The following is a 12,967-nucleotide window of genomic DNA, read 5'->3' as shown; positions in this document are numbered from 1 at the left end:
CACATCCATAAACAAGATGGAGTTCATCACTGGTAGTTTTTGTGATCTTTAATCTGCTGTCAACTTCCCATCTCACATCTGCAAATCAAATAATTCTAACTAAATTTATTTTGTGGTTCGAATTAGAAAGTAATCTGTATACAAAAAAAAACAACAAAAAAAACATGTTAATGAATGCTGTTAGTTATTTTATAAAATGAATGCCCAAGTTGATTTGATATACAATATGTTTTAGCAAGTAAATATAGAGGGATATGCGGATATAACAAATAGATACCTTAAGATTCTGTATATACTATGTTTATTATATCTTACTTGATCAGCTGATGTTTCTCAGTGAATCAAGTGTTTGCTGATAATTTTTCATCAAAGCTTTTCATTATTATCTTACCCATCCAACCAATCTGATATAAATGAGACATCATACAGGATACAATGCAATTTATTTCAATACTCAATCTATTAAACACTAGCAGGGAGACTCGACGTTGTCCTGGATTGAATGATCAACGAATGTTTCACACTCCCATATTTTTACTAAAATTGGTGAAATCGCCCATTTTTCAATCAAATCAATTGATTGCCTGCTCTAGTTGGGAACACATCGTGGTGCACTGGGGGGAAATTTCACATGCCTCCCCACAGTGACTTAGTCCATAATACATTGTAATTTACATTGCACTGTAGAGAACCTACTGTTGATTTTATAAAATTATTTTTTAAATATAATGGCTTGAATTAAAGTTAATTCAAAAGTCAAGTATCATGCTTCAATTGTTCTCTACTCAGAAACATTCATTTCGAACGCGCCCCTGTCATATCAAAGAACCTACTGTTGATTCTATATGCCTGGCCTTACTGGTTGTGTGGCCATAATGGCTTGAATTTAAGTTTAAATTGAAAAAGTCAAGTATCATGTTGCAATTGTGCTTTAAACAGAAACATTCACTACCAGCATGCCCCGGTCATATCAAAGAACCTACTGTTGATTTTATATGTCGGGCCATTCGGCTTGTGTGGTAATAAAACTTCTCAAATGCACTTGTGCTGTTAGGCTGTGTAAGGTGTTAACTTTGGTCAAAATCGCCTGTTCTTTATTTCATCGGATTATTTTGATTATCAATTATTGATACATAAAGACATTCTCGTACAAAACCTAAGAACACTTCTAAGCACATAAAATAGCTTTGTGTAAAATTATATAAAAATCGGCCCAGCCGTTTTTTAGTTCATAGGGAACGAACTCTCACTCACATACAAAGTTCCTTTTATATAATAGTAGAGAGTTGTCACCTTATAGCAGTCATAAATAAGGACTTATTTTCTCTTGTTATTTTTGGAGTTTGAAACGATTTTTATTGGTTGAAAACTGACTTGAATTTAGAGTTATGAAGAAAACAAATCTCATTGAACCAGAGAAAGAAAAGGTTAGCAATTAAAGCCTTTTTGTTTTTTTAGCATTTATCTGAATCGCATTTCGATATAAAATTCCGACATTAGACTGCCATGAAAGAAATGAAAGGGAAAGAGTAAGCGAAAGAAAGAAAAAAAAAATCAAATCAGTAACTTTTCTACGCTTGTTCGTCTCACACATGAATTTCTAATCTATATTTTCTTCAAGATGCATGAAAATATGGTTTTTGCTGACAGCACAAAAATGTAATGTGATGGAGAGAATATGAGATTACATTTAGATTCAGAATTTCCAAATCAGTCTAAACTATTTCCGACTATTTCCCTGGATGAATTCGTAATTAAAGGATGCTCTAACGTAACATCAAAATCTGATCATCCAACATCGCCATAGGAATGGAATATGTGCCTACATTAGAGATGGTTTTCCATTTGGTAGGGACATCTTCAGATAAGATCCTAAATTACCCTATATACTTCCAGGTTGCACTGCGTTTATATTTGCCCTCTATTGTCCCCACAACAGTGGAGTTACTATCTTTAAGAACATATCTGAGAAAATTGACCACATCCTGTCTGCTCATCCTTCGGCTAACATTAACGTCTGTGGAGACTTTAATGTTCACAATGTGGAATGGTTAGCCCACTCAAACAAGACAGATGATGAGAGGGGGGGGTTGTGTCACGATTTCTCCATTGCTTATGATCAAACTCAGATGGGTCACAAACCCACCTGTATGCCTGACACTGATGGTCAGTATGCAAGTCTCCTAGACCTTTTTCTCACAACTTGTCATGAGCTATATTCATCCTCTGTTCTGTTTCCACTGGGATCTTCCGACCACTCGGTTGTATCAATTAAGATAAAAATGAAATGTAATGTCCTCAGATGTACCTCTCCATCATACAGCATATCGATACTCTATGGCTGACTGGGATAGTTTTTATACATTTATATCAAATCTACCTCTGTGTTCCATGTTTAAAAAGAGTGTGTCCTCCATAATATCAGACCTGATGGAATGGTTAATTGTAGTTATAGACAGCTTCATACTCTTCAAAAAAAATTTCAGTAAAAACCTCACAGCCAGCCGTGGTTCTTTTCAGAATGTGCTGCTGCCATTGCGCACAAAATAACTTTTTCCATTGCTTCCAATGTAATAGAGATGTACTGAGACAAACCACTTTCAGGACTGCCAGTAACCACTGTAAAAGAGTAATAAAGAATGCAAGAGAGTTGTATGCTCAGTCTGTTAAGTCCAAAATAGCTGAGCAGTGGCTTGGTTCCCACCAGTTTTGGAAAATGGCAAACAGGGTCCTGAACAGAAGTGTGTGCTTTATCCCAACCATCATCAATGGACCCGAGGTAATCTGAAATTACACTATGCGACATACAAATATCTGTGCATGATGTTGCCAAGCTAATCAAAAACCTTGATTCCAGTAAAGCAATGATGGCATTCAAATTAGTGCTGAAAAAGCTACAACTCCCATACTTACAAAGCTGTTTAAGCATTGTCTTAAGGAGAATTGCTTCCCAACACCCTGGAAAACCTCATCAGTATGCCCCGTATTTAAGAATTCAGGCGATAGATCATCTCCCTTTCAGTACAGACCAATAAGTCTCTTGCTGGAATCTGTGTTAAATAAAGAAGTAATTAACTATCTCAGCAAAAATAACCTTAGTGACACACAATATGGTTTCCATTCTGCTAGATCTACAGCAGATGTGTTAACGGTTATATCCCATTGGATTAGCGAATCTCTCGACGGAGGCTTCCTTTCTAGGGCAATTGCTCTTGACATATCAAAGGCCTTTGATAAGGTATGGCGTAAAAGTCTACTCTACACGATCTCCAGTTAGGGTATAGCTGGAAATGTCTTAATTATTCAATCATTTCTCTCTGATAGGTTCATAAGAGTAGTAGTTGATTGCCAGAAACCAGAAGCTCACCATATTAATGCTAGAGTTCCTCAGGGGTCCATCCTGGGCCCAACCCTCTTCCTGATGTACATCAATGATCTCCTAAATAACATCCTAAGATCATTTGTAGACATTTATATTGACAAAACTACCATCTATAGCAACACTTCAAAGGCCATAAATGACCAAGTTCTTTCAGATTCTCTCTCCTCTGATCTTCAGCACATGGTACAATGGGGAAAGAGGTGGCTGGTTACTTTTAATGCATCTAAAACCAAGCTTTTATCTTTGCATCATCAACGTTCTGATCCCTGTCTGACATCAATTAAAATGAATAGCTCTCATCTTGGGGAGGCTCCATGTTTTGACAAGCTTTTGGATCTGACCTTTACTCCTGATCTGAAATGGAAGATGTATGTCAAATCCATTGCCAAGGTCGCTGGAAAAATGGTGGGATCATTCTACCGCTCTAGAAGATATCTTATATCTTACTGCTGATGCAATTCTCTACCTGTATAAGAGCCAAGTACGCCCAAGGATGGCATACTCTTGCTATATCTGGGCAGGAGCTGCTAGAAGCAGTTTATCCTGCCTTGATAGAGTTCAAAATAGACTTTGTAGCCTAGTGAGAAATGCCCTTTTCTCTTCCGTGCAACCTCCTTCCCACAGAAGAGACGTTGCGAGCATATCTCTTTATTGTTATTTTCATGGCAAGTGCTCGTCTGAGCTCCAATCTATGGTTCCTCCTCACTAAACTTTCATGAAAAACATTTGTTTAGCTGAAACCACTATCAATAATGTCCCTCACTCTTTATCTGTGCCTAATCCTAAACGTAGATTCCATGAACAAAGCTCCTTTCTTAGAACTGCATGCCTGTAGAACTCTGTTCCATTTCCCTGCTTTCTAGCTGACTACAATATGGTCGTCTTCAAGTCCAACGTGAACAAGTTCTTGATTAGCGGTTCACCTTAAGTAATCCAATTTACCAAATTTCCACTACTAACGATTACTACAATATTGTCTCATTGACTAATGTACACGCATTAAACTTTATCCTCGAGTGACCTCCTTTGTAAAAAAAAACAAACTTATTATGCTAATTTTTTTATTTTTGTTAACCAGTGATTGAAATTTTTAAAGAAAGGCTATATCGTAAATTACTAAAATGAATTTTTAAAATATCTATTTTAAAAAATTTAATCACAAAATTAAATTACCAAAATACATCTATGTTTTTTTTTGTTAAAAAATTAGACATTTTAATCTTTTGAAATGCAATCTTGTGGATTTAATTTCATAATAAAATTATGTTTTTCAATATATTTTTAAAAATTGTATTAGTAATTCACACTATTGCATTTGTGATGTAAGGCATAAAAAGTCAAGAAACACACGCATACAAGAAGTGGTCACATAATTTTATTAATGCAGTATACTAGGTACTTCCAACACGTGCCACAGATTTACCCCCTTCCATATGTAACACGATATAATTGTAATTTAATTTAATATTATCATCCTAACTTTTTACCATTTAAAAGAAAAAGCTTTAAATAAACTGCTACTATTTAAAAAAAAAATTGTTACAGCATACAAAAATAATGAAAATGCGAGACAAAAACTGTGTTTATATTATCAATGCTTTGAAACAACATTCCTATGTAGTGATGTTTTTGAATTGATAGTTTTTATACATTTATATCAAATCTACCTCTGTGTTCCATGTTTAAATGGATATATATATATATATATATATATATATATATATATATATATATATATATATATATATATATATATATATATCCATTATTTATTTAACTTACCTTAAAGTTGTAAATATAATTAGACATAAAATCAATACTATTATGTTAAAAAAGATCAACGCTTTTTTTTTCAATATTTTTTCCTCAGTATTATAATTATTTCAATTACAACAAAATAAAAAAAACAAAATTCTAAAAAATAATTATTTTTAAAAAGATTTAAATTATATTAAATTCCAATATTCTGCGATATGAAGTTTAAACAAGGATTGTTTTATGATAGGCCTCCGCCTCCACTATTAAAAGAATTAGTCATAAAATAGAATATATGACTCTTGGTAATGTTTGAAATAAAGGGGGTAATTTTGGATCTAGTGTTTTTAAAAAAATTTTATTTTCTCTAAAATCTGGAGATTTCATAATTCAGTATAGATAACTATGCGGTGTTACTGTACTTAACATTTCCTTTGGATTAAAAAATTGCTGCAGCTGCAAAATTAAAATGTGTTTGTATTATCATTACTACATTAGTGAAATAAATAACTGTATGCAATATTACTACATTATTACTGTATTCATGAGTAAGACTGTCTTTAGAAAGTGTTTGGGAAACATTTAGTGTCGTATATAAGCTCATACATAGACGTTTTAAAACTACGTCAAATATTCGCAGTTTTTTGCTATTTGCGGAGGTGGGGGGGGGGTTAAAGAACGTAATCTCAAGGGAGATTATTCGAAGTTGTTTTTACAGAGTAACTTCCCTTGAATCACAATTTGAAGTTGAAAATATTAGTGTGCACCAAAAATTATGGAAAATTAACAAGAATTTTATTAATGAATAAAATTTATTTACTATGTACACTCCATGAACTCCACATGACATTTGCATCAACCATAGCTATCTTTCTTCTAACATAAACACTCCATACAGTCTTGCCGTTCAGAGTTTGTGGACTCTGAATAGTAAGTTAATCTTATTTTTAATTAAAAATTCTGCTCGATAATTTTCCGTAATTTTTGGTGTACACAAGTATCTTTTAATTGATAAGTATATATATTCATAAGTTTTCCTGTAATTTCATTTTGAACTCCCATAGATCGCATGTATCTTGATGTGAACAACACCACATTTTCTATTTATGGTGTCATTAGTGGCATTAATTATTATTTTTTCCTTTTAGAAATTTCAATTAAATCATGTCTCATTCTTTTATGGTTCCCAAAAGTGCACTCTTAGTTCTTTTTGCTTTTATTGTTGTTTTGGAATTCATCAAATTCCAACTTAAATTTGTCTAAACTGTTATGGTTCTTCATCTGATCTAGCAACTCATAAATTCAATAAGTAATACTTCTGACCCACTTTTCATAGCAGAAAAGCAACAAAACTTGGTACAGTTATTAGTCTTTCTCTACATAGGAAACGTCCAGATTTATGCATTTCTCTCATCGTTTAATGCAGCTCTGAAGACATTTTTTATAGAGCAACCCAGGCTGATCCTCCAACCATGATGTAACATTGGAAATCCAGACTGTATCATCTTAGAAAACGCTTCTCTTTCAAAAGCAACTTTATGACTGAGAAGAAGTAAAAGTCAGAGAATGTAAGGTCAGGAGAGTAGGGGAGAGGAAAGGATTTCATAGCCACACGTCCCTGCGTCTGATCTGGCAGTATGTGCATTGTAGACTGAAACATTGTCTTTCAGGAAGAGAATATTTTTGCTGATCTTTCCACACTTTTTGATTTTGATATGATGCGATGCCTCCATTTAGTCTCAAAAGACAGGGGGCAGCTGCACGTGTAATTGTGTGACAAGGGTTGCACAATACCCAACCACAGCTCTTCTAAATCGGCACAGCTTCAGTCCAAGGAAAAGTTCAGGATGACTGGAAACAACGCCAAGATAAGTGGAGAGTACATACAGCACCTGGAAGTCCCAAATGGTCACCCATCTGGTACTGGCCAGGCTCATCGTTGCTTAACTTTGGTGATCTGATGGGAACCGGTGTGTCAAACGTAATTATACTGATTTTGATAGCTTCTGTAAATTCCCCCTAAAATGAAGCATAATAGGCTCTTGTAATTGGGGCACTCTTTGCCAAGAAATCTGTCATCACTACTCTGTCCTGATTCCAGAAGACTATGAGCATGACCTTGTCAGCAGAAGGCTACATCCTTGTCTTCTTTGGAAGTGGTGTGTCCAAGTACTTCTACTGCATTGACTGGGCTTTGGATCTATCACTATGATCCAGTTTTTATCCTATGTAATCAGCCTTTTGAAAAATTTGGATTCATTTTCTTGGCACATCTTTGAATTCATCCTTGAGCATTCAACACATTCTCACTTCTGAAAAGGTGTCAATAACCTGGAAATCCATCTGGCAAACACCTGATGCAAATAGTTATGAATGATAGTTTCCAAAGACCCTGTACTAATCTTGACCTCTTGAGATATTTGGTGAATAATTACGCATTGATCTCTCCAAATAGCAGCATCAACTTGACTAACAGATACCTCATCAATGGCAAAAGGGAGGGAGTGATCAGGTTGGGAGCTGTTTCCAGATTTCTGGCCATGTTTAATTCAAAGCATCAACATGTTACAAGGTTATATGATCAGACATCATTACCATATGTTTCTTTTATTTTATCAAAAGTCTCCCGAGATATGTGTCCTTTAAAATATAAAAACTGGATCACTGTGTGACACTCAACAGGCTCCATTTGACAGCTGACTTAGTTCAAACACCCGTAAATTAGAAACCACAATTATTTTAGAGCTGTGATTTGCCTCATAACCTATAGAGATAAATCATTGCACATGCAAAATTTCAATTTGATCAGGCGGTTGGATATGGGTCAGGGGCATTATTTAATTGAACATCCTTCCTATATTATTATAGGGTGTCCTAATAAAATGTATTCACTCTTTAAATTATCTCAACTTGCTTTGCTATACCACGTTCCCAAGAGATGTTTAGGAATAAAGAATGGAACTTCCAGCAAGATGGAGCACTTCCCCACTATCATCATGACGTAAGAGCATATCTTGATAGTCACCTGTGAAACAGTTAGTTAGGACGAAGAGGAAGTATTGAGTACTGTCCATGCTCACCAGATTTGACCCCCCCCCCCTCTTCACAATTGATTTTTCTCTTTTTTGGGGGTGGGTCGATGGGGGCATGTTAAACACAGGGTTCACACCACAAAACGAGCTACAATGAATGAGTTGAAAGCAACCATTGAAAGAAGATGTGTCAACATACCAACTGAACTGATTAGGAACGTTTTCGATTCAATCAGTGAGGGTTGTCAGCTGTTCATGGACCACAATGGCCAATAATTTAAACAGTTTTGATAATTACTGGTTTCTATATTTGTTCACAGTATTTGATGCATGAAACTTTCTTTCTTATAATAAATGTTGGTTTTATGGTCATTTAAAGAGTGCATACATTTTATTGGGACACCCTGTATTATGTTACTTACATCTGCCTTGACAATACATTTCCAAATTTTGGATAGGACATGAGCTTCTGCCTCCATTTCTATAGTGTACAAATATGACAATTGTGCCAAAATGAAATTCTAATGATTTTTTTTCTCTTGGAGCAAAAAAAAAAAAAATAATGTAAATTTTAGAATTATTAATTGATAATTTTATTTCTTAATCTTAATTTTTTTTTATTACAGGAATTGGCAGAGTTCCGTTGGAGCCAGGGAATGTACGATTCTTTACATGAAAGAGCAAAAATTCTAGAGAAAGTAAGTAACTTTGTAATTTTTTAAGTTAGTCGGTCCGAATATATAATCATAGCATCTGTCGCTATTTATGAAATGAGTAATTTTCATTACTATTTTATCATTCTTGGACTGATTTCCACAACATAGTTGTCATTATCAGACGTTATGGCTGTCATCTTCAGGTGCCTTGTGTCAAACTTGGGAGCTGTCAAAGAATTTGGAATTCAGTCCTTTATTAGAACCCTGGGGGTAACACTATTTGTATTTCATCTTGCAGATGTTGTGAGATTCTTTGAGCAAACGTGTCAAATTGTCTTGCTTCTGTAAGGACTAGAGTTATCTGCCTTGGGGAGAAATTGATTTCCAGGCTAGAGTTATGTCCCTTGACGTAAACGTTAAACCCCAAATCTTATGAATGATATAAGATTCTTCAGTTCTTGGCCGTTTGACATGTGGTGAACCGAGAGTAGAAGAATGCAATCTTTGCTGTCACGGTCTCATCACCTGCTCAACAGCAGCATGTCTCCTGTGCATAACAAGCAGGGGACCAAAAAAAAAACCCAACAACTCTTCAGACAAGGAGGAAGATAACCAGTGAGAAGGAGGCACCCATAAACTCACTTCTCCCTGGTCCATCAAATAACAAAAAAGACAAAAAGGGATTATGAGTAAGGAGAAGGAAAAGGTTGCTCAGTCTCCCTTTATGTATACACCATTCCCAATACCACTAAAGCCTGCACAACTGACTCCCACTCCTCGAACAACTTTATATGAAGCACCTATCTCCACTTTGCAAACACTGGCCTTCACATCGATATTTGAAACAAAGCATGCTTCAACCTAACCAGATACCTGCACACACACACACACACACACACACACACACACACACACACACACACACACACACAGAGCCACCATCCAGACCAAGTAAAAAATAGATACCCTGCAGCAGACGCCGCCGCCTGGCGGTGCCCGGTGCACATCTCAACTAACACCGGTGATTCGACCTTGACATTGGCACAAGCACATGGTGTCGGTTGTTTGTAAACACGTCAAATAGCAAACATGCTCGAATATTCGCCAGCAATTTTTTTTTTAAATATATTTACAAAACTTTTGAAGATTTGAAAGAAAAAGTATATATTTACAAAACATTTTTTTAAGTAAGTAAGCTCTTAGCTAGTTGAGTGAATGAACCTTATGCCCCTATCCTCACTAATAGGAAGCCTCCAAGATGTCCACTCCCCAATTTAAACTTTTTATTTTTTGCCCCTGGCTTCTCCCAAATTGTACTCATCTTGGAAGGACTTTCCAAACTCCCTCTCTCCATTTTTCTTTTCCCATTTAGATCTCACCCCAATTTAGAGATCGGCCTCCAAACAAACCGGAAAGCAGTGGATGCTCTATTATTTAAAAAGGGTTGGAGGGATCTTATTAATTTTTTTGTTCTTTTTCTCACTCTGTGCTAATGAATATGAATGTTGTTATCTATCTTTAATAACATTTTTTTAAACGATTTCGGAAATTTTAACTTGGACAAGTCCTAGAGTAAATGATAGTGATTGATGATTCTAGCTAAGAGTAGAATGGACATTTTTTAGTTATGCAGATAAAAGATGACTAACGATACTGCACTTTCAAATGGCCTTGTGCTTATTTGTTTACAATGTAAACTTTTTATATTTTTTGCAAATAAATAATACAAAGTGTAGTATCTGTTCTGATGCTGCTCTTGGTCTTTTCTGTTCTTATTCAATAAAAGAGAGTACTTCTAGACTGAGACAATTTAAATTTTTGTTCTTGTCTTAAGTGCCCCTTTTTGGAGTGGTGAATTTTTCCACATTGAAACCGACCTTTTGTCTAATTTTGCCCTCATGGGGAGGCAAGTCAATAAGAATATGAAATTTTGTAGGACCTCTTAACCTTCATTGTTTTTGTCTCAAATCAAAATAAAAAGTTTGACCCATGTCCAAGTTACCTACATCTAAATTTTCAAGTGTTTAGACCCAAAGTTTGGTAGAATCTACTAAGGTGAACTCTTTCAACTTTGACCTTTTGTCAGCAAAATTTTCATCCCAAAACTGATTTAAATGCTTACCACATGTTTGAATACCCGTTATGTATCAATTTCAAAGGTTTAAACCAAAAATTGGCTGAGTAGTTTGCTAAAAACCGTAAAGGTTAAATCTTTTGAACTTTGAGCCCTTGACAGCTAAATTTTCGACACAAACCGATTAAAAAGTTTGCCTGAGTGTAATGTTATGACCCTTTAGGCTGTGATCATAGCGTAGTATCTGTTAACTTTAGCAAGCGGGAGCAATGGTCAAAACATTATTACTATTGTTATTGTATTCTTATTAATTGATTTGAGCGACGGATGCTCGCTGGATCAGTTATTATGATTAGAAGAATAAACAATTAAATTGCGAAAGAAATGATTGATGTGTGAATCGCAAAAAAGAATGTGAAAATAGAAAATATATGTAAACATTATTTTGGGGTTTTGAATAAACAAATAACTAGGTGGATTAGATTGGTATGAGACATGTAATTAGGTGACGTAAGAGAACACGTGATGCAGTTAGTTTTGGAGAGATTCAGAGAGTTGAGGATTGACCACCAGAGCAGACAGACGTCTAGACAAGGGTGGAGCGACAGCTAGGAGCGGGCTGTAAGAACAGAAAATGTAGACTAACTGCAGATCCTGTGAAAACCAATTGAGACAACTGTAATAAACTTATATTACAAAAACATAAAGAGTTGTTTTAATGGTTTCACAAATAAGAACAGTTGTCTCAATTATATGGTGCTGATCGCTTCATGGTTCGTCACGGAGCAGCAGGAAGTTAAAAGAACTCTTCAAGAAAAAGGTATGAAGCATATATTATTCTTCTTATATATGAACTGTAAAAATATCCCGTGTGATAAGTCTGATACAACATGACTCGATTTACATGTCAATATCATGTCCCCTGGCTAAACAACATACATACGATTTATACATTTATTATCTGTCTGGTTAAAAGAACAGTATCGACTACATTACATCCACTAGATAACACATGACACATTTTAAAATATCTCCTCCAATAAAAATCAATATACAACATTATCTCTGAATACCCTTTATGTAAAATTTCAAATGTTTAGACAAGAAATTGGCTGAGTAATTTGGTAGAGACCACAGAGGTAAATTTTTTTTTAACTTTGACCCCTTAACATTTATTGTTTTGGGCTCAAATCAAATTATAAAGTTTAGCCTATGTCCAAGTAAACTACATGTAAAATTAGGCACATATTTCATGCCCATGGCGACCTTGGGGGTCAGATTTTCATGTTAAGTTAGAGTATCGTTTAATTGCACACTCATCTAGGGAAATAGTCGGTTCAATGCCAGTTTCACTAAGGAATAATAAGTCTGGTTTAGTCTCCTGTAATTGGGTTTCAACCTCTGGGAGGTTGGAACGTAGATCTCTGATGCTGGAGAAAGAGACATGGTAGTGGGTGGGTAGGGGCTACATTGGATGTTGAAAATCTGTATTTTTTCTGGAAACTTTTCGTGATGGAGTTTGGGATTTGTGGAATAGGTTAACAGATTTGCTTAGAGCAGGGCAGAGAGGGAAAGTAAGAGAGAAAAAGAAATGAAGAAATATATATATATATATATATATATATATATATATATATATATATGATGAAAATAATGGAAATAGTATTCTCTCTCTATATATATATATATTGTAACACATGATAAGGTAAAGCCGTAACAATTAATCACTTATATGGCATCGAGAAACCTCACCAGAAGCTAATTCATGGTCCAGAATCCATTCACCAAATGGCAATTTAGCAGCCCCAGTACTTTGCACCCGCTGATAGGACAACCTCCTTAGTGGTTAATCCAAGGACAGGTCCCTGACTATCAAGCGGATAACGTCAGCCCAGTTAAAACGTTTATCTCCAGCACCCTTATAAGTGACATAGCTACAAGGATAAATATAGAAACAGAAAATTTCCGATATCTCTAGCGACTGTTCATGCAAAATACTACAAACCTAGAATATAGTTTTTTCTTCTCCTTTTGTCAGAAAAATCACTCATAAAAAATGGAGAAAATT

At 35.1% G+C, this 12,967-nt stretch overlaps 1 protein-coding gene and 1 pseudogene across 6 annotated transcripts in view; one reads left to right on the top strand and one right to left on the bottom strand.

Annotated features, from left to right (window-relative positions):
- Window positions 1-12,967, top strand: part of LOC145249606 (uncharacterized) — a 127,859-nt gene that overhangs the window by 80,492 nt on the left and 34,400 nt on the right. For all 6 annotated transcript variants that reach the window (XM_080111317.1, XM_080111319.1, XM_080111321.1 and 3 more), the window contains exon 5: window positions 8,796-8,867. In XM_080111317.1, the coding sequence (XP_079967443.1) occupies window positions 8,796-8,867 (72 nt within the window). The remainder of the gene's footprint in view (window positions 1-8,795; window positions 8,868-12,967) is intronic.
- On the bottom strand, window positions 7,018-7,135 carry LOC145249943 (5S ribosomal RNA; annotated as a pseudogene).

This window comes from Euprymna scolopes, chromosome 28 (assembly GCF_053919585.1).
Source record: "Euprymna scolopes isolate OS-2025 chromosome 28, ASM5391958v1, whole genome shotgun sequence".
Classification (NCBI taxonomy): Eukaryota; Metazoa; Mollusca; class Cephalopoda; order Sepiida; family Sepiolidae; genus Euprymna; species Euprymna scolopes.
Note: the sequence above shows the minus strand (reverse complement) of the source record. Positions and strands in the feature narration are given on the sequence as shown.